The following is a 26646-nucleotide window of genomic DNA, read 5'->3' on the forward strand; positions in this document are numbered from 1 at the left end:
CAGGGGTCTCCCCAGGTGGGGTTAGCTGCCACGGGGGGGGATCCCCAGGCGTGGTTAGCTTCCGTGGGGGGGGGCTCCCCAGGCGGGATTAGCTGCCGCAGAGGGGGAGTCTCCCCAGGCGGGTTTAGCTGCCGCAGGGGGGAGGGAGGAGCTCCCCAGGCGGGGTTAGCTGCCGCAGAGGGGGAGTCTCCCCAGGCAGGGTTAGCTGCCTGGGGGGGGGCTCCCCGGGCGGGGTTAGCTTCCGCGGGGGGTGGGGAGTCTCCCCAGGTGGGGTTAGCTGTGGCAGAGGGTCTCCCTGGGCGGGGTTAGCTGCCGCGGGGGGCGGAAGGGGGTCTCCCTGGGCGGGGTTAGCTGCTGCGGGGGGCGGAAGGGAGTCTCCCTGGGCGGGGTTAGCTGTCGTGGGGGGGTGGCGGGCTCCCCGGGTGGGGGGCTGGGTTAGCTGCCACGGGGGACGGGGTTAGCTGGGGGGGGAGGGGCGCAAGGTGGAAGTTTCGCCTAGGGCACAAAACTTCCTTGCACCGGCCCTGGCCACATGACAGACCAAAAAGTAAAATCTGAACTAGTCAGAGCTTTACTCAAGCAATTAACTGTCTCAGAGAAGATGGGTCAAAGCCAATAGGAAGACATTGGCAAATACTGAAACTGGAATGCTACCTTAGTGACTACCTCCAGGTCTTAATTTTTGTTACTTTGAGTTCTCTGGAGGAAGGCAACAATTCTTTTATATTCTTACAAAAATAGATAAATCAAAGAACTAGATATCTGAGTTTTTCCCACCATAGGTTCCTTGACATCTTTTGTGGACAGACATCCATCAGAGATCACTCCCAAAGAATTTGAAACAATTTCCCATATATTCAGTTTCTCAAAGGCTCTTCTCAAATTCATCGAGAATTTATTTGTTAATCCAGGCTCAATTTTGCTGAGCATTTTTTTTATTCAAGCATGTAAGACCACTTTTATGGTTCACAAATTGTTTGTTAAATGTTTGCACACAGACAGACTGCAGTTCCTACTTGGTGGACACACCTAACAAAAGGAATTAGATTACAGGGCTTATAAGCAGCTGGGCCAGAGCACTGAGAATTGTAGTTTTGCTGATTTTATATAAAATTGGTCCGTCATGTGTGTGTTAGATATCTCCAGAATAAAATTATCTACTGGTAAGAAAGCAGAAAACCAATTAATCTGAAATGGAACAATTTCTATATATATATTAGATCTTTTCCATCTTACTATCCATCTACTCTAGAAAAAGTTATGAGAATTGGAGGAAACTGCTATTCCTTGGACTTAAGTCTAGTTTATTTAGGTCCTCTTATGGTCCCCCATCAATACAGTATTGTATTTGTGACCTTGTCCACAACAGAGGATATCTCTGGATCACTTTCCTGAACTAGTCTGAAGACAACTACTCTACTCTCCTTCAAATTCTTTCTCAGGATCCAGTTTACTATGTTGCTTAGAAGAGATCACCCAGCCACTGTAGGTAGGCGTGTGTCAGTCAGCAATACCTCATTTAGGACTTTTTTTTATGATTTGGAACCAAGTGTGCAATTTCTTAACTATTCAACCATATGATCCTCTTTTTCTGCTCTCATCCTCCCTTCCCTTCTTTTCTTTGTTAAACTCACTTGTTGCATCTTGTTTCAAATCAGACAGCAAGTTCTTCAGGACAGAGACTGTCCATTATTATGCATGTATATAGCTCCCAGTCTAAAGTGGACCCAAGTAGAAATTGTAGGCACTGCTGCAGCACAAAAATAGGAAGGATGAAAGCAATTTTATATGTAATTTGAAGTCAACAGATCTCTTTTTACGAGAAGTAATGGGATGAAATTAAGAAAGAAAATGTAGGCCAACTATCCAGGAAAGCTTTGTGACAGAGATTGACATTAGGCTAAGGAACAACTTATTAGGAATGTAATGGAAGCCCAGTGCCTGGGACATTTATAACTGGACAAGACTCTGGAAAGTGTACTATGGGGAATAATCCTGCATTGGCAGGGAGATGTGCTTGATAAGAGGGTAGATTTTTTTCACCATCAGTCTTCCATGATAATCAGTGATAGCAGTTGATAACCCTAATAACAGGGTTCAAAAAAGAACCAGATAAATTCATGGAAGATAGGCCCATCAATAGCTATTAGCCAGGATGGTGTCCCTAGCCTATGTTTGCTAGAAGGTAGGAATGGGCGACAGGGAATGGACCACTTGATGATTACGTTCTGTTCATTTCTGCTGAAGCACCGGGCATTGGCTACTGTGAGAAGACAAGATACTGGGCTAGATGGACCTTTGGTCTGACCCAGTATGGCAGTTCTTATGCTCTTATGTAACCCAGCATTCAAAAGAAATCCTACATTAACAAAGAAAATTACTGCAAGGAGTGAAAGAGCCCAAATCTGCCTTGTCTAGGGGTGATTAATTGTCAGGCAGAAAGCTGATGTGTGCCTTAGGGAGTTGCCAAAATTAATGTTGTGGCCTGAAAGGAAACAGGTAGCAACCACATTGCCTGATCTATTCTGCTCAGTGATCCTGCAACTGAGCTCAAGAACAACAGACAGAAGTGTGTTCCATCAAGGGGAGAGAGATACTGGGAAAGGCCTCCTGAAGGGGTGGGGGAGAGAAGAGATGCTCCCTCCCACCTCATGGGAGATAATGGTTTAAAGAATGGAGCCACCTCATTATTAGGCGCTAAGAAAGCGAGTTGCTCTCATCACCTATCTGTAGCTAGGTTGGAGAGTCTTTTCTAGTGACAAACATGCCAACTTTCCTATTCTCTGTTGCTTTACTAAAATACTGATAAGCAAAGACATTTTTTATTGCAAACTAGCTGTACTCTAATTCTGCTAATGCTCATGATTAACTTTCTGAATGCAGGTAGTCAAACTGCGCCCACTGGAACTGCTCATGTGTGTAAAGTACAGGTGTGTTTGCAGGATTGGGGCCTAAAATATCTTATCTATTAATATTATGTATAATGAGGTTGGGTGAAACCTCATTGAAGTTGGGGGGGCGCAATAGTTGCCCTTCATTCAGGATAAACGTACAAAACAATTACTCTGTTTCTAGAGTAAGATAGCTGGAACAATAGTAGATACTGCCTAAAAGCCAAGTGCAAGGCTGGTCTGAAACAGTTATGTGGGAAGAGGAGTTATGCTGGTTATTTTTTGCGTGGAGGGGTGTATATGTATGAGAGAAGACACAGCCAGAAGAGGGAGCAGAAAGTGAGAGACAGACAGAGAAGCACTTTGTAATGTGAAAAAGAGAAAGCTGAGAGTGAGCTTTTTGGGTAGAGTGCAGGCTTGAAAAAGAGGCTAGGGATACTGAGCAAGGAAACTGTCTCAATGTTATTTCATTCCTACAGTGTTAAAAAAAACAAAACAGGACTTTGTATGTTCTTTATAAATAAACAGGATTGCATCAAAGAAATATTTGACTCCACCATCAATATTTCCTGCTAACAAAAATTACTTGCAAGATCCCAGTTATGCACGAAATGCTCAGGTCAAAAGGGGTAACATTAAAATCTCTGTGCAAATGACACATCAGACATTGCTTGTGGGAGTTACTAAAATAATACCTCAAGGCATGTTCTACAATTTTGTTAGTGAAACCCACTGATTAATGATAAAGTAGATGTGTGAAACAAATTAAAAAGGCATCTTAAAATGTCTAAAATAAATTATAGGTAGATGCCAAACCTTTTTATCGTGGAAGTTGTGATGTGCCCCCAATTTGACACCCTCCCCAAATTGCCAAATGCCTCTGCTACACTCTCTCCCAGATCAATCAATGACAAACACTTCCAGGTTCTCTTTGGCAGGTGAACAGAAAAAAGCCCTGAACTTTTCTGATGGTTGAGCAGTTCAACAGAAATTAGGGTGACCAGATGTCCTGATTTTATAGGGACAGTCCCGATATTTGGGGCTTTTCCTTATATAGGCACCTATTCCCCCCCATCCCGATTTTTCACACTTGCTATCTGGTCAGCCTAACAGAAATTGAAATTGCAAAACCCGCTGAATGGAAAACTAAGCTAGTACCTTGTATTTCTTTTCGACATAACGTGCGTGTAATATATATAAATGTAAATTAGTTGCCACCTTTAGGCATTTGCAGATGAGTCTGCTATTACACACACACACACACACACTTGCAAAGGCAGGGATCTGACTGCTCGGCTTGTATGAGTTCTAATCCAGGGGCTTTCCACTACTATGATCACTGAAGTGGTGGGGAGAGAGTAAGGGATGAAGGGAGCACGTTTGAAATGTCCTGCGCAAGGGGGTTTCCATTCACATGACTTGGGGGAAGCCCTGACTCCTGGCATGAGAGACTAAAGTAGTGTCACCATTAACTACAGAGAGCCTACGGCCCATGATAATGCTGAAGGGGAGGAGCAGGCGTGAGAAGACGTAGTTGTCAGACCAAGACCTTCCATCGTGATACAGCGCGACACAGGCCAGTGCCAGCAGCACCAACCCAAACAACAAGGTGGAGACCTCACCTCCCCTCCCCTCCCCTCCCGGAAGGTCCCGGCAAAGCCCGTCCCCGCAGCTGGGAAACAGCGGCCCCCCTCAGCCGTTCCGCCCTGCCCCGCTGACCCCGCACCCCGAGCCGCGGACGCCCCAAGTCGGGGGAAGGAGGGTCTGGGTGTGGGAGGGAGACAGACCCGGCGGGGATCGGCGCCGCTCCGGGGCCCTGCGGCCCGCCCTTCCGGCGGGGGAGGAGAAACGCGCTGCACCGCTCCCCCTCCCCCGGCTGAGGCGGCAGCGGCGCCACGTCTCGGGCTGGCAGCTGGAGGACGGAGACCGTCGGTAGCTGTCAGGTCTGTGGGGAGGGGACGGGGCCTGCTGGGGGTCCCGGGGGGGGGGAAGCTGAGCGCTGGGCCCCGAGTCCCCGCGGGGAAGGGCGGGGGGCCCTGGGTGAGGGACCCGGAGGGATTGGGCGGGCCGGCGCCGGGGAGTCTGACTGGGGCTCTGTGCTGGACGGGCCGGGTCCGGGCTCTGGCTCGGGCTGGGCTGGGGCTCTGTGCTGGACGGGCCGGGTCCGGGCTCTGGCCTGGAAGGTGGGGGCTGAGCGCTGGCTTGGGCTGGGCTGGGCAGGCCGGGGTCTAGCTCCGCGTCCTTGGGGTTCCAGGCCAGCATTTTGCTTGTCCCATATAAGCGAAATAAACCCGGTGCGGTGGGTATCAATCATCGTGGACACCGCCCTGCCTGTCTTGTGTGGAGGTTAAACCTTCCTCGCCGATGGCTCAGTGGTGCTGAGTGTCTCTAGTTTCTTTGGGGGTGATGGGGGGATGAAAGGTGCTATGTCAGGGTGAAATGTTATTGTGCCATCTCTCTTTTCCTAACATCCTGTCTCGGAGTCAGCTAGAAGACTCCTGTCATCCCAGGTGTTTCTAGCTGATGCTTCTTGTAACTTGTTTTTCTCTGTCTCCAATAACCTTAGGCATAAGTTTTAAGTTTCACAAGGTGTCAATCTGTGTTGTGCTTTTAAATGCTTTTAATAAAATGGGTTCTTTTGGGGTTTTTTTTTGGTTTAGTGAATGCCTGTGCTCTTAGTGCTGGCTATGTACTCCCCTCCAACACTGCTCCTTTCTGAGTAAGGTGTCTGATGGGAGCCTGTGATGGGTATGTTATAAAGAGATCATTTACAATGGATTTTAATAGCAATTAGGAGTCAAAATGTGATGACTTTATATGATTAGGAACAAGGAAAAGCTTTTGGAAGAGAGAGTACTGTAAACACAGTCCTTTGTACAAACTTCGTTATTTCACTACGTTTTAAAAGTCTGTGCAACATGAATGTTCATGTGCGGGGCAGACATAAGTATTTGTTGTTGCTAGTAATGTGTGACAAATCATCTAAATTAGTCAGACTGGATTGTGTAAGGTGTAACTATGATGATTGTAAACTCTCTTTACCCTATTGCTACACTCAGGATCCCCTTATGACTTGTTCTATGTACAGTATCTGTTGTGATGTCAGCATTGGTAGCAGCTATTACTAAAGTTTAAGTTAGAGTTATATGTAACTTTAAAAAGTCTGAGGTTATTTGTAATGTATGCATATTTCTCTTTTGTGGAGGGAAATTCCATCCTAAAATGCCTACCCCAGTTCAGACACCTCTGTGAAAATAGGCATGGATTAGCTTCCGGCCTTTTAGGGTGATTGCCTTTTTGTTGTCCATGTGATATGGACAAAGCTCTTTGATATTGGGATAACACTGGATTCAGTCCTATGCATGTTAAACATCTATTGATTTCAGTGAGAGTTTTGCCCTCATGACTGCAGGATCTGGTCTTAAATCTGGTTGTATTTTTCCCTTGACGCTGTTGCTCTTATCAACAAGAGATCAAGTGGTGTGGCACCTTAGAAATTATAGATGTATTCTGCAGAGATGGAGAGGGAATAGAAGGTTAAATTGGTCAAATTATTTGATTGTGTTTGGAAGTATAATTTATACATTTAACAGTTTTTACACTTAGTTAAAATTCTGCTTTTTAGTCAAGTGCTTTTTAGTGTCTTGTTTTTGAACAGCAATCCATTAAATTTGGTAATCTTCTACATTTACTTTATATTTAATTAGCCTATCAGTAATTGAAATGAATGCAATATTATCTTTATAATTTGTTTAACAAATTATCAGTATATGCCTTGACTTATATTTAAACATCTGGCTGTTTGACATATCATTGGCAGAATGCAGTGCATTTTGTTAGGAAATCCTCTGTAGCCTTGCCTTAAGTCTAACGGTGGCTCTCAAATTTTTTTACTGGTGACCCCTTTCACATAGCAAGCCTCTGAATATGACCTTCCCCCCTTATAAATTAAAAACACTTTTTTTTATATATTTAACACCATTATAAATGCTGGAGGCAAAGCGGGGTTTGGGGTGGATGTTGACAGCTCGCGACCCCCCATGTAATCACCTCATGACCCCCTAAGGGATCATGACCCCCAGTTTGAGAACCCATGCCCTAAGAGCTGCCAGTCAAGACTGACCTTCAAACTTTCATTTTGACTGTCAACACAAGCTGTAATTAGTAGGTCATGCTCCTGCAAAGTTATATGTGTTGGTTGCTGTGCAAGAACCTGAGCTACAACTGAATAAACAATAGTGCCATGATTTGAATAAAAGGTTAGATTCAAGCCACTATTTACATTCATACAGGTAAAATAACAGACTTCAAGTGGAATAACTCCCCAAAATGAAAAATACAGTACAGGAGTCCAGATTATTAATGAGTAGGGTGACCATATGTCCCATTTTGGCTGGGACGGTTCCCTTTTTAAGCCCTGTCCCGGACATCCTGACTTTTTTTGGCAAAACTGGGCAGGTTGGTCCTGCCAACTTATCATCAGTTGGCAAGAGCAAATGGGACACATGCCCAATTTTGCCAAAAAATGGTGCACAACCCCCAGCGGTGTGTGTGCGGAGGAACGTTCATGGGGCTCGGGCAAGTAGTCAGCCCTGTGTGGAGGGGCTTGGGCCAGCCCTACATGGGAGGGGGATGCGGGTTTGAGCAAGCCCCGTGTTGACCTGTTTTCATTTTAGGAAATATGGTCAGGAATGAGTGACCACTGTAATTTGTTGGAGTAGGACAATTGCATACTTCTAGTTTATTGGAGCTGGTGCCAGGTTTAGAATACATATTTACATTAAAAAGGGCTTTAGGATAATGATCTTAAATCAATTGTCTGGGTGCAGAACCACTTTCTGTAGGCTTGCACAGGTCTTTGTACTGTAAAAGTTGAAAAAATGTTATTAAATAATGTATTCATTTTGCAGTACAGTGGATTATTGTCTGCACTATCATTTCATACCCTGATTCTGTACATTGAAGTAAATGGATTGAGTGGGTGAAGAGCAATTTGTAAGCGCTACTTACTGTCTATCTGGTATCTTCAATGTTGTGAATATGTTTTTAAAATAAATATATTTGTTTCCAATGAATGTAGCATCTTGGTAATTGCTTTTTTTGCTCCAGGTTATTTTCATGATCTGGAATTTCTGAGCTGCCTACTGTAAACCAACGAATGAAAAGCCCACTATTGTGCTACTCTACGTCATCTCGAATAGCACTGCTGCTGATGGAGAGAATCCGGACTTGGTAGTTCACTTGGAGGCAAATTATTGAGAAAAATTAATTTCCTTGGATCTGGGTCGTTCTTACCATGGACTCGTCATCTGTTGAGCAAGGTGCCCTGTTGGAGAACAGAGCTAGCAATGGGGCCTCTCACAGTTCAGAAGGACGTCTGGATTATAAGGCCAAATCAGATATGCCAACTGAAGGAGCTGAAATTAATAGTGAGTCGTTTCATAAGAACTGAATCGCTTTCTGATTATAAGGCCTCTCTCTCACTCATGCTTTTGTCATACTACACGTTGACCATTATTTTGTTGGATTCAGTAGTGTATTTTGCTGTATAATACTATAGAATGTCTTGTGAAAACTATAACTCATCTGTCTTAGAAATTCAGAAGAAGTCCATCTTTTTAATTAAAAACTGCTTCTAAAGTTTGTTTTTAAAGCCATTAATTAAATACAGCAATTGAGCAATTCCTATCACAATTAATCTGTGTTATATTTTTCTTCCCCTGAAATTAAGAGGTAAGATCCTTAAGGGCTTGTCTAGACCTGGAGTTATTATGGAATAGCTATTCCGGAATAACTCCATGTATGAACACATGCTTTTCTTCTGGTTTAGCATAATCCACTAAACTTTTCCACTTTACAAAATAATTAAGTAGAAAACTTTGCACTTGTTTGCAAGAAGTTTAGTAATGTGCTGACCTAAATAGGCCTCCTTAGCATAAAGATTTATTGTTGAACATAAGAACGGCCATACTGGGTCAGACCAATGGTCCATCTAGCCTAGTATCCCATCTTCTGACAATGGCCAATGCCAGGGTCTTCAGAAGGAATGAACAGAGTAGTCAATCATCAAGTGATCAATCCTTGTTGTCAACTCCCAGCTTCTGGCAATCAGAGGCTAGGAACATCCAGAGCATGGGGTTGCATTCCTGACCATCTGAGCTAATAGTCATTGGTGAACCTAATATGCATATGTGGAATTGATTTAATGTTGGTTGGAAATGGTTGAGTAATGAATGTATGTTACAGTTCCCATTTATACAGTTCTGGTTGGGTTTTTTTGGTCATACAGCTACAATAAGAGGAGCCCAGAGCCTTTATTTTTATTTGAGAGACAACCTTGTATCTGATTGCCAGGGTATAATCGTAAGATGCATCATTCATCTCACATTAAGTTAAAATTTAACTTTTTCCTGTCCTTATTTCTGTCAGACATCTTCCTAACAATCATAGCTTGTAAATAGATTAAAAACAAGAGAAAGACATGGTATTTAATTATACCTTCCGGTGCTTTCAGGATATTGCAATAATTTTAATATATGTCTGCAACTAAATAACATTAGCAATAGCATGTAGTGTCCTGTGTATTCTGTGGCTAAAATCATTCCCATGCTGAGAATTGTGCTCAGAATCTTATTTTTTTTTACATGTTTTTAACACTTCTATAGTTGTGAGGATAACCTTTAAATCATGAAACAGATGTAAACTAATGCAGTGTTGTCTGCAGATTGAGAAAGACAGGCTGAAACAGTAGCTCAAAGATTTCAGAGTAGCAGCCGTGTTAATCTGTATCCGCAAAAAGAACAGGAGTACTTGTGGCACCTTAGAGACTAACATTTATTTGAGCATAAGCTTTCATGGGCTACAGCCCACTTCATCGGACACATAGAATGCAACATATAGTGAGGAGATAGATATAGATATAGATATACACATACAGAGAACATGAAAAGGTGGGAGTTGCCCAACCAACTCTAAGAGGCTAATTAATTAAGATGAACTGTTGTCAGCAGGAGAAAAAAAACTTTTGTAGTGATAATCAAGATAGCCCATTTAAGACAGTTTGACAAGAAGCTGTGAGGATACTTAACATGGGAGAAATAGATTCAATGTGTGTAATGGCTCAGCCATTCCCAGTCTCTATTTAAGCCTAAATTGATAGTATCTAGTTTGCATATAAATTCAAGTTCAGCAGTTTCTCCTTGGAGTCTGTTTTTGAAGCTTTTCTGTTGCAAAATTGCCACCTTTAAATCTGTTACTGAATGGCCAGAGAGATTGAAGTGTTCTCCTACTGGTTTTTGAATGTTATGATTCCTGATGTCAGATTTGTGTCCATTTATTCTTTTGCATAGAGACTGTCCGGTTTGGCCAGTGTACATGGTAGAGGGGCATTGCTGGCACATGATGGCATATATCACATTGGTAGATGTGCAGGTGAATGAGCCCCTGATGGTATGGCTGATGTGATTAGGTCCTATGATGGTGTCATTTGAATAGATATGTCGACAGAGTTGGCATCGGGCTTTGTTGCAAGGTTAGGTTCCTGGGTTAGTGTTTTTGTTGTGTGGTGTGTGGTTACTGGTGAGTATTTGCTTCAGGTTGGGAGACTGTCTGTAAGCAAGGACAGGTCTGTCTCCCAAGATCTGTGAGAGTGAGGGATCAAAGATATGAACTGCCCCATTTCTGAGTTATTGTGGTTGAAGCCTATATATGCCATAGCTATTTCACTACTCACCATCACCATCCAGCTAACATGCCAAATTACCTCCCATGCCCCAACATAGCTTTCAAAATGGCTCTTTCCTCTTGACAACTTCTGATGCAGTTATGCATTCCCAATACAAAAATCTGAGACATATCAAAAACTGAAACAGTAGCACCAGTATAATTTTTTTAATATAAAAACCAACAACACAGAGGCTGCTGTAAGGATTATGGTGTTCATTTTAATATTTAATTCAATGCAAACCTCCGTTGTTTATATTTAAATGAAAATGTCTGAAGAATTTCCAGTATGATGATGTGAAGGCCAAGACTATAACAGGGTTCAAAAAAGAACTAGATAAATACCTGGAGGATAGGTCCATTAAAGACTATTAGCCATTGATAGGCAGGGATGGTATCCCTAGCCGCTGTTTGCCAGAAGCTGGAAAGGGGTGACAATGGATGGATCACTTGATGATTACCTATTCTGTTAATTCCCTCTGGGGCACCTGGCATTGGTCACTGTCAGAAGACAGGACACTGGGCTAGATCGACGTTTGGTCTGACCCAGTATGGCTGTTCTTGTGTTCTAATGCAAGTATGTTGCACCAGAATACTGGCAGGTCAGCATTAGATGTTTTTGTTCAGGTGTGGGGTGGGCTTTTTTTTTTTTAAATATATTTTAACAGTGTTTCTATTCTGGAAAAAAAAATGTAGATAATTATACCAGCAGAAAGTGCTTTTGCAAGTATAGTTTGTTTTGTTTGAGGAACTGCTATCAGCTATTTTGGCAAAAGCACTCTTTTGTAGGTATGTATCTACACTGGCGGGGTTGTTGGTTTAGCTATACTGGCAAACCTTTTCTAGGACAGCTTAGGCCCTAGAACAGGGTGGGAAAACTTTTTGGCTCGAGGGCCACATCTGAGTATGGAAATTGTGTGGCGGGCCATGAATGCTCACAAAATTGGGGGTTCAGAGTGTGGGAAGGGGCTCTGGACTGGGGGAGGGGGTTGGGGTGCAGGGAGGCAGGGGTGAGGGCTCTGGGGTGGTGCTCGGAGTGAGGAATTGGGGGTGTAGAAGGGTGCTCTGGGCTGGGACCGAGGGGCTCAGAGTGCAGGAGGGGGATCAGGGCTAGGGGAGGAGGTCAAGGGTGCAGGCTCCAGGCGACGATTACCTCAAACAGCTCCCAAAAGCAATGGCATATACCCCCTCTGGCTCCTGCACGGCCAGGCGTCTCAGCACGCTGCCCTGTCCTCAGGTGTCGCCCCTGCAGCTCCCATTGGCTGTGGTTCCCGGCCAATGGGAGCTGTGGGGGCGGTGCTTGGGGCGGGGGCAGCGTGTGGAGCCCCCAGGCTGCCCCTACACGTACGAGCCTGAGGGGGGACATGCTGCTACTTCCATGAGCCGCGCGGAGCCACAGCACGTGCGGAGCTGGGCAAGCCCTGGACCCCGCTCCTCGGCGGGAGCTCCAGGGCCAGATTAAAACGTCTGAAGGGCTGGATGTGGCCCACTTCTGCCATAGAGATTCCAGGGATGTTGTCGTGGAATTTGGTTCCAGCTTACCACAAACTGCATAGGCCCATGACCTTAGTTAACACAAAATGCAGTGAAGCCCTTTACAACAAGACATTTTCTTGGTAAGCAGTGGTTCTTTATAATTGGAAATACACCTATCACACTGCAGTAAATCAAACAAATGGGCAATTCTCTCTAAATTGAGTTTCACTATATCCTATTTTACTCCAAGTGGATTATAGTGTGTGCTTCATTTTTTTTAGTTAATATAGAGATTGTTAATCTTTGTATCTTTAATCAGTACATTTGTTTACTGTCCTTTCTATTTTTAAACTCTTCTAAAGCATAATTTGACCACACTAAATGAGAAGACTAGTTTTTATGTAACAAAACAAAAGCACTCTCCTACCTTAATTCCCCCTACTTCCCAATGTATCTTATTTAACTTCAGAGAGATGTTTTAAAGATTACCACATCTGAGAATTATTATATTCCTGATTTTTTGTGTAACTTCCCTTCTTCCTTATCTGGTGCCTGAAATGATCCTATTTTATGCCAAAAGTATTTCATAGCTAAGCAGTAACTTTCATGTCCAAATGGAAAAGGAACCACTTTCTTTAATCATTGTGATCTGTTTGCCTATATCTAGTTTCTGTATGTGATCAATAATAGCCCTACTTTCTGAAAGGATGAATGTGTGTCAGAAGTAAGCAGCAGAAACAATTCCATTTTAGCACAACTTTTTCTCAGCTCTGTTTGTTCACATAAACTTTTTTGAATAAACTGTACCAGCAAGGTGGCTATTTCAGCTTCCTTTTGGATAGATTTTTTTCTCTTGTGCGATCTAGAAACATGTATCTTAAAATTAATCATTAAGTTCTGCCATAGCCATGTCTTAAATGTACATCTTTGCTCCATCAAGCAGAGAAGCAAGGTGGTCTTTAAAATATAAATTTGTATATTTTATATATGTGTTATGCTTGCGTTGAGGATGTATTTTTTTCCTCATGAAAAATGCATATAGACACCACCAAACAGGGATGAGATCCAGATTTAGGTTAGCTCTTTCTGTGTTATATATGAAATCTAATAAAAATAAATTGCGGGACTTCTGTTTTGTATTTTCTTGCTTCATTATTTTGGTTCATGTTATCTATTGTGCTGTATACATATGATGCATCTGAGAACTGGGATGATACTTGCCTAATAAGGTTGTTGGGAAGGGGCTTAGTTAATGCTTTTGATGCCCTTTGAGATCCTCTGATGTAGGACATAATAGGAGTGAAAGTGAATCTGCTTGTTCTGAATGGAGAAATAAACTTCCTCCATCTAATTTCTCTTTTAAGTAAAAATCAGCAATTTGTAGATATTCTTACCATCCAAAAAACAATCCTATTAATTTATTAGATTAGGTTTTGGAAGTGTGTGTAGGGTTGAATGGGATGACTTATAGTTGCCAGTGTGAATTAATTAATGCAATGTAACTTTCTTTTCAGCAACTAGTATTAATGCCAACAAAGTGCCAAATGAAGGAGAAAGTCTGGAGATAAACAGCAAATGGGACACTTACCAGAATGGACCAGAGGCACTCTTTCCCGACCTCCCTTTGTCTTTTGAACCAACCAGCAGTCCACATGGTCAAGTGTCTCCAGGTGTGGCTGGTTTCCATGACAACCTAAGGAAGTCTCAGGGAACTAGTGCTGAGGGAATAGTTCTTAGAAAAGAAGCTTTGCAGTCACTCAAACTAAGTCTTCCCATGCAAGAAACTGAATTGTGTAAGCATCTGTTTACTGTAGAGCCCCTGCTTCTCTTGCTGCCTAAAGCTTTTTTCCTCTGAGCGTGTCTGCAGAATCACTTAAGCTTGGACTAAAATTCATTTTTGCAATAAACCACTCTCTGCTCCCAGGAAAGCATGTGCCTTAACATTTAAAAAGTTTGGTTGTTCTACCGACCTGAAGATTATAGTGGATAGGAAGCTAAATTGCCCTAGTCTGTCCCACTTTGGGAGTAATGGGATAACACTGAGAAAATTACAATTTTAGGTAAATAATAGCAAAAGCTTCTTACAGTGGGATGTCTTAGGACTTGTCTCCACTACAGAGGAAATTTGATCTAAGCTACGCAATTTGAGTTATGTGAATAGTATAACTCAAATCGACGTAGCTTAGATCTACTTACTACAGGGTCCACACTATGTGATGTTGACGGGAGATGCTCTCCCGTCGACTCCCCCGACTCTTCTTGCTCCACTGGAGTACAGGAGTTGATGGGAGAGTGATCTGCAGTCTATTTAGCAGGTCTTCACTAGAGCTGCTAAATCAACCGCCGATGCATCGACCGCTGCTGGTTGATTCCCCCGGTAAGTGTAGAGAAGCCCTTAGACTAGACTAGTCTCTCAAGGGAAGTAAGGGAAGCTGCATCACGTATTTAATACTAAACTGGACAAAATGCAGGAAAATGTACTGTAGGGAACAATCTTACGCTAGCCTCTGAGTGATGGAACTAGAAACTGAATAGATTTTGCCTGTTTCTGTCATTCTGTCATAATTTGGGTTTCTAAAGCAGGTGGGATTTAGGTGGTAAAAGTATTCTTGCTCTTACTGTGGAAGGTTTTGTCTCAGATCACTTGAAAGAGTTGTGATATTTGTAAATATAAAATGATTGAATTAAGCACTGTAATCTCAGTGCTTACACAAGGATACTTCAGAAGATGGGGGAGTATTCCTGAGCTGCATGCTAAAGGGCTGTCCTTGAGAATGATGCATGCTCTGCTTAAGCATGAAAGTTGTGTATACATTGCTGATGGGAGAAGGGGTTGATCTAGGAATATTTTCTACCCTTTCTGTGTTGTGTTTGCCTTTTGAAGTTTTCTGTGTGACTTTAGAGGTAACTTTTGTACGTAGGTTCAGCAGAGTCTTCACTCCCATTGGAGAAAGAGGAACAAATCAGACTTCAGGCAAGAAGGCGTCTGGAAGAGCAGCTCAAACAGTACAGAGTAAAAAGGCACCAAGAAAGAGTAAGCACCTTGCAGCAGATCCTCTGTTTCTAGGTGATCTCTGTGTAGATGGGAAGCTAGGAAAATGAACCCATACCTGCCCTAACCTGTCTGTTTCCTGGCTGTAAAAAATCAATAACTTCTAGCCAGGAAAATTTATTTTTCTTCTTCTTCTCTTCTGTATGTGCCAAATTTTGTCTTCAGTTGCATCAGGGTAATACATGAAGGCTGCAGGGTACCGCTAGTGTAACTGAAGGAAGAATTTGGTCCTATATTTTCTTCCTGAGGTTTGAATGATTATTTGTTGCATATAATACGATATCCTATTTACCATAGTCCACAACTTTGAGTGACTTCCCTCAGTCGCTAGGAATTTCACAAAGAAATTGTTACTTCTAGGTTTTTTTATGATGATTTGGAAAGTCTAGTGTGAAGAACAATCATATATGTTTGGAGTAGTAGAAATGTTAAAAAACCAGATTTTACAATGCCTTGTTAAGAAAAGCATAGAGCTGAGTAAACTGCCACTGCTGTCTTCAAAAGTATACTATGCAAGGTTTCCATTTAGGCACCATCTGCAATAACTGTACACTTTTCATCGTGCCACTATATATACTTACTTTATTATTTGTTTATAGTGCAGTAGAGCCCATAGCCCCCACTGAGGACTAGGGCTCCATTCTGCTAGATACTGTTAGTAAATTTTACTTCGTAGTAACAGACATGAAGACATGGCTCCTACCCAAAGAGCTTACAATCTCAAATACAAAAATAGATGAAGTCTGGGGGAAAGGTGCACAATATCCAAGCAAAGGCCATGATTCTATGATGATGGGTGCAGTCTAAACCCGAACAGAATTTACCATGTATGTAGTCCCATTGAACTCTGATGAGACTCCTAACAGGCATAAAGTTACTAATAGTTGCTGGGGGCAGCAAGATCAAGAGAATGATTGGCATGTTTTATTTCCTTGATTTACAAAAAAGAGTGTTAGTGTGAGGGGAATGGTAGGAACAGGTGGGAGAAGGGGGTAATTCAGGAGATAGAGAAGTGGAGAAGAAAGAAGATTGATTGAGAGGAGTATGCAGGGAAGATTAAACCCTTTGGAGATAAGTCTTGAGTAAAGGATTCTACAGGTCATATTTGGGTAATACTAAGTTGACCTTGTGCTCATAATACTTTTGGTTATTTCTAAACTGAGTCTCTTTGCTCTTGTGCATTTATCTCATAATGTGACATTTTAATCTAGTATTTATGAGCATTTAGTTGTATATTTATGTAATCAATATAATTGCATTTGATTTTAGTGTCAACATAAAATTGCATGCTGTAACTAGAATGTACAAATCTGATATATTATTGTGTATATATATTATTGTAAAGGGATAGTTTTTTAAAGTTTAAATCTTTGCAGTTTTACTTTTTTAGTAAATACTAAATACAATTAGTCCCCATTAATTGACTTTCCATAATTTTGTTTTTAAATGCACACGTCTAAATCATAGATGTTCTGAAAAATCCATATTCTTTTCTTTGTCGTCTCATAATACAAAAAAAAAATTGAAAAACTTTTGGAAAGTTTAAAAATTATTATTCAGAGGCTGAAGCCTTTATTAAGTTGTTAAAGTACTCTTTTGCAATATCTTCTGATTAGTTTTCACAGTTTACCTAAATTACCTTCATCATGTCTGGATTGAGACTCAATCAGTTAGCTCTCCTCCATATCCAAATCTCAGCCAGGACTGGGTTAACTAGATATTAAGAGTAGCTTGTTCGTGAAATTCTACGTAAGTCCAAGTGCTGTTATAAAAGAAAAATGAACCGTTTACACCTTTCTAAATACAATGATAAGAAAAAATTGATGCAAATGTAAGTGTAGTGTTCTAGAATTTATTGTTCGCTTCTGATTTCTTTTAGTCCAGCTCCTCTACATCCAAAACCCGGCCCTCTAGTACACTAGATCCTGAGCTGATGTTAAATCCAGAAATCTTGCCAAGGGCCAGCACTGTAGCTATGACAAAAGAATACTCCTTCTTGCGGACCAGTGTCCCAAGGGGGCCAAAACTGGGCAGCCTGGGACTTCCAGCTCCTTCAAAAGAGAAAAGAAGCTCCAAATCTTCCAAGTCAAGTAATATCCGTTCCTTGGCTGATTACAGAACTGAAAATTCAGATCCTGGAAATGCTACTAGGAATTTTGAGACTTCTGATGCATCTGGTGGGTCTCTAAAGGAGAATAGAAGTGGTCTGACTTCTGTTGTATCTGAAATCAGTCTCCGCTCTGAAACAGATGACCGACTGGAGAATTCCTCCATAGCAGGAGACAGTGTTTCAGAGATTGATGGAAGCGATTTAGGAACAAGGCTGGATGGAAATGAGAGTGACAGCTCTTCCTACAGCAGTGTGTCAGGAAGGGGGACGTATAGCATTTTACTGAATGCAGAAGGCAAACAGGGCATTTCATATACAGTAAATGGCCAGGAGATCCCTCCAGATGGAGTGGGGCAATTTCCTTCCATCAGGGAAGTATTGCAGGCTGCAGCAGCAGAGCATCATGCCCAGAACCAGGAAGTTAATGGGGAAGTGCGGAGTCGGAGAGACAGTATTTCTAGCAGGTAAGACATTACATTGCACAATACACACATTGCACTACTTTGGCATATGCAACCTGATGCTTTAATTACCAACTACAACATTTTTGGTATAACTAAACTTCTGTTCAGTATGATCAAATGTGTGATAACTAGTGAGTCCTAATAGAAATCACTGCACTGAATACATTTTTATTATAGGTATTTTTAGTTTATAGGAACTGTGATCAAGTGATTAAAACAAGGGCACTGTAGACGTGTATGCTTTGTCATCACGATTCTTTAAATATAGTAGAATTTGATTGTGGTGTCCACTGCTTGTAGTATCCACTCAGCCCTGTACATCAAAAATGGCTTTCCAAAATCCATTTCCAGTTTGTGCTGGTGTGTTTGCCTATCCTGTGCACTAATCACTGGCTGTTTGGTTTTCAGTATCTGATTGAAGGGATTTCTTTGTTTTCATAGAGAGGAAATAATTTTGCGGGACCACTGAGGACCACTTGGCTGAGACTAATAGTGTTACAATTTGTGGGAGTGCCAGTTAGAACCAAATATAACCAGACTGGGAAATTTGGTTTTTCACAATAGTCATCATTCAGATACAGTTACCAAAACGAGTGTAGGTGTATGGCGAGGAGAGGGTTAATTCAGGCATTACACGCTGTACAGTGAATGAGCAGAATTTTTAAGGTATGCATTTTTAATGGCCTAGAGAACAAATTTACCTAAACTGTAATATTTCAGATATTTGCAATTTCCTGTCATGATTTCATAGTCAGGTTTTTAAAAGTTCCTTACTCTATTTTAAACTTATAGAAAGGCACCCTTTTGGTATAGCCATACGTAACTTAAAAATGCAGGAATACTATATAAGTTTACCTACCACCAGAGACTAAGGCTATATCTACACTAGCACTTTTGTGAGAGAAACTTTTTTGTCAGTCAGGGGTGTGAAAAAAATACACCCCTGACTGACATAGGTTACACCAACAGAAATGCTGGTGTGGACAGCTCCGTCATCAGCATAGAGCGGAGAGACCTTGCAGCAGTACAGCTCTGCTGCTGTAAGTTCTCTAGTGTAGACATAGCCTTTAGGCAACTTAAACTCAAATTGCCCTCCTCTTTAACAATCCCTTCCTCTACTCTTTTCAGGTGCTCTATGCCCTGAAGGTAGTTAGATTTGGGCTTATTTTGGCCAGGAGGTGGGGGTTGGTGGGCCAAATTCTAAAACAATAGGGCCTTCATAGAGAATGCCCTGTTAGCAGCCCCCCTCTTTCCATCTAAAGCTCTCTTTGGTCTCAGACTAGTTATGTATTATGTGCCACAGAATTTCATTGGACTGCACTGATTTAAAAAAAAATGAAATGATATATGATACTGTCTTAAGAAACAGTAGTGTTTTTTCTTTGGTCTGTTTATAGACTAGTGATCTGTGCAGAGAAATATGTGGTTTTTTTTTTGTTTGTTTTCAGTCCTCTGTACTTCCAAGATGCCAGGATACTTGCCCTAGATACTCATATCCTCTTTAGAAGGGGATTAACTGTTAGAGCCTCAGAAGTTTGTGTGTCTATGACACCCTAATTATGGCTTAATATCTATCCCTTACAGGAGATCAAGATTTGACTAGCAAGTGGAAAACTAGTCAAACTCACAATACTGTTGTTGTCTAAAGATGCAGTTACCAAAACAACTTGTGCACATTTAGAAAATACAGTTATTTGTCTTGTCTTTGGAAGAAATACAAACCTCTCAAAGTTCTTAGAGCAAACTCAGTTGTCATTAGATATCGCAATCTATGCCTAATCCTGACAGGAGAGAGAGCAGAAGTTCTTGCCCATTTTTGCTGAACTTCATGGATATGCTGAGTAAACTATACTGGGGAATGGGAATAGGGTATACTCCATGCAGAATAGCTCTCTTTTGTTGCTTTAGCTGTGACAACTATCCATTTATTTTCCTGTTTAAAATAGTTCTGTGTGGTTGGTGCATGTGGAAGGTGCTTGATCACAAGAAATTTTTCCCTTGAGATGTCTGTAAATCTCTTGGTAAAGGATATTTAGTTTCTGAGGATAATAAAGTCAGCCCATTACTTTCTTTCCTGGAAAACAAACATCAGTTCCATTATATGCCCGTTTTTGAGGAATTCAGATAGCTCCCAATTCAGTGTTTGGTGCATAGCAGCTATTTCTCTGTCAGATGGCAAGTGAAATTTATTTAGTTCTTTGTGGTGAGTCTTTCACAAAGCTAAAGACTTCCCTAAACTCTAGCTAATTTAAACTGAGTAATTTAGTGGAGTTGGAACATCTTGTAATTTCAGATTCACCTCTCTATAAATAGGTGATTTATAAAAAATCCTAACTCTTTAAATGTGTGTGGTTTCTGTCTCCAGTGTGTCTATGGAAAGCTCTGTCACAGGAACTCATGATGAAATGTTGCAGGTCCTAAAAGAAAAGATGAGACTTGAAGGACAGCTCGAAGCACTGTCATTAGAAGCTAATCAGGTAGAAAATTAATCTGAATTTCTGTATTTAATAAACTACAGTCAGACATTAATTAAAATTTTAAAGTAGCTCCCACATTGTGTTTGCAGAGAGGTGGTTTTCATAAATGTTGCATAAGCTAGATAAAAAAGGCTGTTTATTTAAAATAAAGCTTTTTAAATCTGAAGGTTAAAAAAAACCCAATAAACCATACTGAAGTGGTTCACAAAAGAGAGAATAGAGAAAAAGGAGTATAAAGAAGTAGTAGTAAATGTTGAGCCAGTGGTGGGCTCAACATATGTTAAATATTTGTCCTTAAAGTGGGTGGCAGTTTCAGACTTCTATTTTTTTTAAAAGAGAAATGGAATGAGAGAGAAGTTAAGGACAAGTGAGTGTCAAACAGTAGGGGACATCAGAGCAGAGGAATGATCACTTGCAAGCATAAGATGGGTATTTAAAGCAAGACTGAGACCTTTCAGTGTCTAGCAAGCTATCTTAAGTACCAAATACCTTTGTCAGTCTTTTCTTTAAGGATGCTGTCTAGTTTGTATGCACTTTTGTCTACATTTTTCCTGCATATTTGAGACATTTATTAAATACAGTGAAATTTTTTCTTATTTTACATGGAAATGTTATCCAGCGGAGCAAAATGTATTTTTGGAGCAGCTGGTTCTTTTAGACAGCATATTGATATCTCTACCTCTCTTGCTAATGCACTATACTTATTTATTAGTTTCTCCTAAAATTATTTTTTATTGTTTGAACTTGGTCAGGCACTTAAAGAGAAGACCGAGCTGCAAGCCCAGATTGCAGCTTTGAACATGAGGCTTCAGGCTCAGATGGAGCACAGCCAGAGCAGCCAACAGAAGCAGGACTCTTTGAGTTCAGAAGTGGCTACCTTAAAGCAATCTTGCTGGGATCTGGAACGAGCTATGGCTGACCTGCAAAACACCTTGGAAGCCAAGAATGCTAGCCTGGCTTCCTCAAATAATGACCTGCAACTGGCAGAGGAACAGTACCAAAGACTCATGGGAAAAGTTGAAGATATGCAAAAAAATGTTCTCAGCAAGGATAACGCAGGTGAGCTAATGTAAACTTGAATCTTGAAAACGTATCTTTTTTTCTGTTCCACAAACAATTTCATTGAATCTTACTACTTGTGTGCACTATCAATTACTGATGCAACTACCTTACAAACAAAAAAGTGATTAACGTGTTGTGTATCATGACGCTGCCTACAGGGTCTTACTGGATAGTATTTCCATCTTAAGACAAGGAAGAAACTGGTTTCCAGTTAGGTACATTCAGCATGAAAAAAGAGGGAATAGGGAGAAATTATTAACTTGTATCTCATTGATATCAGATTCTTAGAGATTTGCATGATTATTTATTTTATTATTACTATTTCTTGTTTTGTGTTACAGGAGTTCCCCTAATGTGCTAGGCACTGACCAGATGCAAAGGAAGGCACAGTCAGAGTCTGCAGTCTAAAAACTGTTTGACAATTCATTAATTTTTTTTTTTGAAAAGATAAAAGCATCTAGTATCCTTTCCATCTCCCAGACATGTGCATGCTCCCAAATCTTACTTATTTCCGCCCTTCTTTATGCTTCTAAGGAACTTCGAACATGCGAAGAAGTGACCTCTAAAGCCATTTTCTGCTAATGACCCTAATTCTGTGGGTCCTGGAATTGTGGGAATGGATGTTCTTTGTTATATAGGCACACTTCCATTAAGATGTTTAGGGTTCATTGTTACACTTAAAACCATCAAAAATTGGACATTTGAATAGCATAGTTTAATTTTTTTCCTTTTTTTAGTACACAGTCTGCGACAGCAAATGGCTTCCTTACAGAACCAGCTTCAGCAAGTGCAGTTAGAACGGACCACACTGACCAATAAGCTAAAAGAATCTCAAGCAGAGATCGCATTGCTGCAAAATGTGCGGCAGTGGTACCAGCAGCAATTGGCAGTGGCACAGGAGGCACGTGTTAGACTACAGAGTGAGATGGCCAATATACAGGTAAATGTGTGAACTTTCCACATCCTCACTGCTTTCTTTCTTATGTTAGCTTTAGCCTGTGGATAAATTATTTTCAGACTTTTAAGGAGGGCCAGTCTCGTTTCTGTATTTATGTAAGGCAGGGCCAGTCTCGTTTCTGTATTTATGTAAGGCAGGGATTCTCAAACTGGGGGTCGGGACCCTTCTGGGGGTCGCAAGGTTATTACATGGGGGGTTGTGAGCTGTCAGCATCCACCTCAAGCCCCATTTTGCCTCCAGCATTTATAATGGTGTTAAATATATTTAAGAGTGTTTTTAATTTATAAGGGGGGGGTCACATTCAGAGGCTTGCAATGTGAAAAGGGGGTCACCAGTACAAAAGTTTGAGAACCACTGATGTAAGGTGCATGATTAGCTCTGTCCCTTTTACCTGTCATTGTTAGGTGTTACTTCCTGTCTAATACTGAGGCATAAACTTAATCAATGCACTTTATGAAAAGCTTATTAAGCTTTCTCATGGATGTAGATCTGTACAGCCTTTAGGTGACAGCTAAGGCCCAGGTAGACTGAGTCCTCTTCTTCGGAACTTTTTCATTGTCAACCCATGTTTTGAGTATTTGTATTGACTTTTTTTTCCTGCAGGCTGGGCAAATGACCCAAGCAGGTATGTTGGAGCACCTCAAACTAGAGAATGTGTCATTGTCTCATCAGCTAACAGAGACCCAGCACAGATCCATCAAAGAAAAGGAACGTATTGCAGCACAGCTGCAAAATATTGAGGTGAGGTTGTAGGTGGCCTGTCTGAATTGTGTTCTGTTGTTCAAGGTTTGTATTCCAGTTTAGTGATCATCATATTTTCAGATTCAGGAAGAAGGTATTTACACTGGTAAAAATGACTTCTCTATGAGTACGTTCAAATTGCTGTATATCTTATATGATCAAAGAGCCTTTTCAAATTTACATCCCCGGAAGGCAAGTGTTACTCCTCCAAATTTTAAAACTACATGAAGAATCTTGCTAGTTAAAAAGGAAACTGTCAATCTCTGTAGGTCACAAACTTACCTACATAAAGAGACCCTGTTGATAGGCCTAAATGTAACCTCCTCTGATTAAAGTAAAATCGGATGGGACCTGGAGTCACAGAGGCCATACTTTTACATCTGAGATTAGCCCAGCTATGAGACACATTGGAAAACTTAATGAACCACACTTCGGCCACCCTGTTGTAAACAGTATACATGCGGGGGATGTCGCTCTGAATTATATGCAGCTGATAAATTCTACTGAGACTTGAATCCTCATTCTTGCACTCTGATATTACTAAATATTGGGAAACCCAGTTAATATTGTGGACAATCTAAAACATCTTACTCATTTTAGTGTTGGTTAATAATTCAAGAATGTCATCCAAAAACAAAGGCTGGTGGCAAAGATTCGTATTTGCTATTGTAGAGTAATACTTGTTGTTGTTTTTAAATAGAGGAGTGGGGAACTTAAATGAAATTGGTAATATCCTTAAAAGGCCCTCTGTGAAAATCTCTCATACCCCAGGCTTATCCTTCCTGGCCTCTAGCAGAAAGATAAATAAATTTTTCAAAAGTACCTAGGTAACTTACACTCCTAAATCTTGTTTTTTGAAGTGACTTAGGAACCTAAGACCCATTGAATCTTAATGAGATTAGGACTCAACTCACTGAAGTTCTTTTGAAAATGTTATGCTGGGACTGCAGAAATGTTTGGTCTTCCCTTCTGTGGTAGCTTATCAATTTTTTTAAAATGAAAAGCACTTAGCGGAATTCAGTCTCTTATGAATGTGCAGATGCACCATAGTCATTCCAAAGAATGTGTCCTAGAAGCCCAGTAATCTTCAAATACTGAGTGGATAACTTCACTGAGGACTCCAGGAGTGTAACACACAGAACCAAATAATGTTTTCCTATTTTGTTCTCCAATATTTTTTCTGTTTTTTTTTTTTTAAATCCATTTCATCTGATATTTTTACCATTTTCCTAATTCCTTTCTAAATACTTCCTGCTTTTTCTGTGCAGGCTGACATGTTAGATCAAGAAGCTGCATTTGTACAGATCCAGGAGGCTAAAACCATGGTGGAAGATGACCTGCAGAGAAGGCTGGAGGAGTTTGAGGATGAGAGAGAACAACTGCAGAAAATGGCTGATTCTGCAGCAACACTGGAACAAGAACTGGAACAGGTAGACTTGATTACTGGATAGTTTCCCAAGGGCTTCCTGGAGAACACTTAAACTGAAAAACTAATACATGGATTTTCAGTTAACGATGTTTAAAGTGACTGAAATATTACTCTAAAAATGGCATGGAAAGATAAGCATGTTGTGTGTCTCATTGAATTCCAGCTCAGACTTGCTCAGTTACTTGTAAAAGGAGTCCACTTCTACCCACCAGTCCTTCAAAATCTACCTGATATCAGAAAGTTAAACCATTATTTTTCTGGCTTGTGCATCCTTAACACTAATAAAGATTTGGTAATCGGAGCAGAGTTAGCAATTCTTTTGATGTGTGAACTAGAATAGAATTGAGCTTCCTCTCTCGATGATTGTAGTTCTGCAGTGCCAAAAGAACTAAATAATAGTAAAAGTTAGATGTGCTAGTGAATTCTGCAGATAATAATTCTGCATATATGCAAGGAGTGCATTTCTGTTGTTAAAAGTTGTCCTTTTAGATAGTCATTTTCCTGAGTGCAGCATCAATTTACACCAACATTTTGTAAAGGATTTAATTTTATGTTGCTGGAAGATGATATTGTGCAGGGGAATGGAATGAGGATCTAGTGCATGATAGAGCTCAATGTTATGACCAAAAAGGATATCTAAGGGTAATGGTATCTTAAGCAGAAGCTAACATGTTTATATGCACACTGGACACTTAATTTAAAATAGAAATTAAAAAGGTCATGAAGTAAAACATGTAGTCTTCTAGGATTGTCAGCCTGACCAATGTCTGCTCTCTAGTGTTCTAGCTGTTGCACAGAATGACCCCAATATAATCAACACTGTGAACAGAGAGAATCAATGAAACATAAGATCGCCTTCAACTTTCTTTACAATTATATTCTATTAGTGCCTCAAAGATACTAGGCTATTTTTTTAAAAAGTACCTTCTTAAATAAGTGTATTTTGTAGTTTTAAAATTCATCTGAGATGGATTAAATCTTTTAAAAACTATTTTTTTCTTCAGGTTAAATTGATTCTGCATCAGCGAGATCTGCAGCTTGAATCTTTACAGCAAGAGCATCTAGTGCTCATGAAGCAGCTCACCTTAACCCAAGAATCACTGCACACCAAAGAACAGTCCCTAAATGACCTACAGACTCAATATGATGAGCTGGTGGCCAGGTTAGAGGAATTCCAAGGTGATGTTATTTCCAAGGATGACACGATCCAATATTTGCAGAATGAGAAGATTGTCCTAGAGGTAGCTCTGCAGGCAGCAAAAGCAAGCAAAGAAGAACTTGATGAAGGAGCAAACTTCTTAGGTGAAAGTACTGAGGCAGCATCAGAAATCTTGGCACAATTGAGACAAGAAATAGCTATAAAGTCAAGCCAGGTAATGAATTTCTAAAATTATTCTGTTGCAAATAACAGATGTAACTGTTGACACAGGCTTGTGATACAGCCAAATATATGACTGGAGCATTGCAAACCAATGGTGTTAGTATCATGTGCACATGAACTTTAAGATCGAGAGAATGAAAATAAATCTAGCTGTTTTATGACTGTTCCCCAATAGTGAATTATTCTGTTTATATCAGTGGAATGTTTCCCATTTATTATTATTTTATATCTGTGTCTGTGCTTCTGGATTCATGAAGTTTGTGCAACTGAGTTATTCTTGCATCTTAAGGATTTAATAAACTAGATTTGTTCTTTGTCAAGAGACAGATTCATGTCTGATATCAATTTTCAAAATTAATAGATTTATATTCTTTCTTTTTGTATAAAGTACACTTTTTGGAAATAGTATTTTTAGTGCACTGTGTTAATGCGGCAATCTCAGCCAAAAAAAATTTCCCTATGCATACAGTAAGGTTAGATTCTCTGTGGGCACTCCTTTTGGAAGAATTAATAGCTGCTTCCTAACTTAAAACATACCTGATCTCATTTTTGTCCATTACTGTATACTGACAGTGGTTCCCAGACTTGTTTTTTCCCTGTACCAGTTTACCAGACCAGGATTGCTGTCTACTTATGTTCTGTTGCGTGTGCTCTTAATCCGCAGTGGAGCTTCAACTAAACAAAACTCTATTGTCATAAGCAAGTTTGGACCCACAGTTTGTGTAGAGCATCCCAAATTTGAGAGAAAGGTAGAGCATCTACATTTCTACTGGAGGCTTGTACTGGGACAGGGTTCAAACAAGGTTCAACAAAGAACTAGATATGTTCATGGAGGATAGGTCCATCAATGGCTATTAGCCAGGATGGGCAGGGATGATGTCCC

The 26646-nt window shown here is 40.7% G+C and overlaps 1 protein-coding gene across 1 annotated transcript in view; it reads left to right on the forward strand.

The window, feature by feature from the left end:
- The first annotated feature begins 5046 nt into the window (after nucleotides 1-5046).
- Nucleotides 5047-26646, forward strand: part of GOLGA3 (golgin A3) — a 39175-nt gene continuing 17575 nt past the window's right edge. The window contains exons 1-12 of the mRNA XM_044990216.1: nucleotides 5047-5074; nucleotides 5552-5639; nucleotides 8001-8320; nucleotides 13604-13882; nucleotides 15011-15123; nucleotides 17021-17715; nucleotides 20081-20192; nucleotides 20945-21251; nucleotides 21992-22194; nucleotides 22816-22953; nucleotides 24222-24383; nucleotides 25387-25755. Coding sequence (XP_044846151.1) covers nucleotides 8188-8320; nucleotides 13604-13882; nucleotides 15011-15123; nucleotides 17021-17715; nucleotides 20081-20192; nucleotides 20945-21251; nucleotides 21992-22194; nucleotides 22816-22953; nucleotides 24222-24383; nucleotides 25387-25755 — 2511 coding nt within the window. The 5' untranslated portion in view covers nucleotides 5047-5074; nucleotides 5552-5639; nucleotides 8001-8187. The remainder of the gene's footprint in view (nucleotides 5075-5551; nucleotides 5640-8000; nucleotides 8321-13603; nucleotides 13883-15010; nucleotides 15124-17020; nucleotides 17716-20080; nucleotides 20193-20944; nucleotides 21252-21991; nucleotides 22195-22815; nucleotides 22954-24221; nucleotides 24384-25386; nucleotides 25756-26646) is intronic.

This window comes from Mauremys mutica, chromosome 16 (genome assembly GCF_020497125.1).
Source record: "Mauremys mutica isolate MM-2020 ecotype Southern chromosome 16, ASM2049712v1, whole genome shotgun sequence".
In the NCBI taxonomy this organism is placed as follows: domain Eukaryota; kingdom Metazoa; phylum Chordata; order Testudines; family Geoemydidae; genus Mauremys; species Mauremys mutica.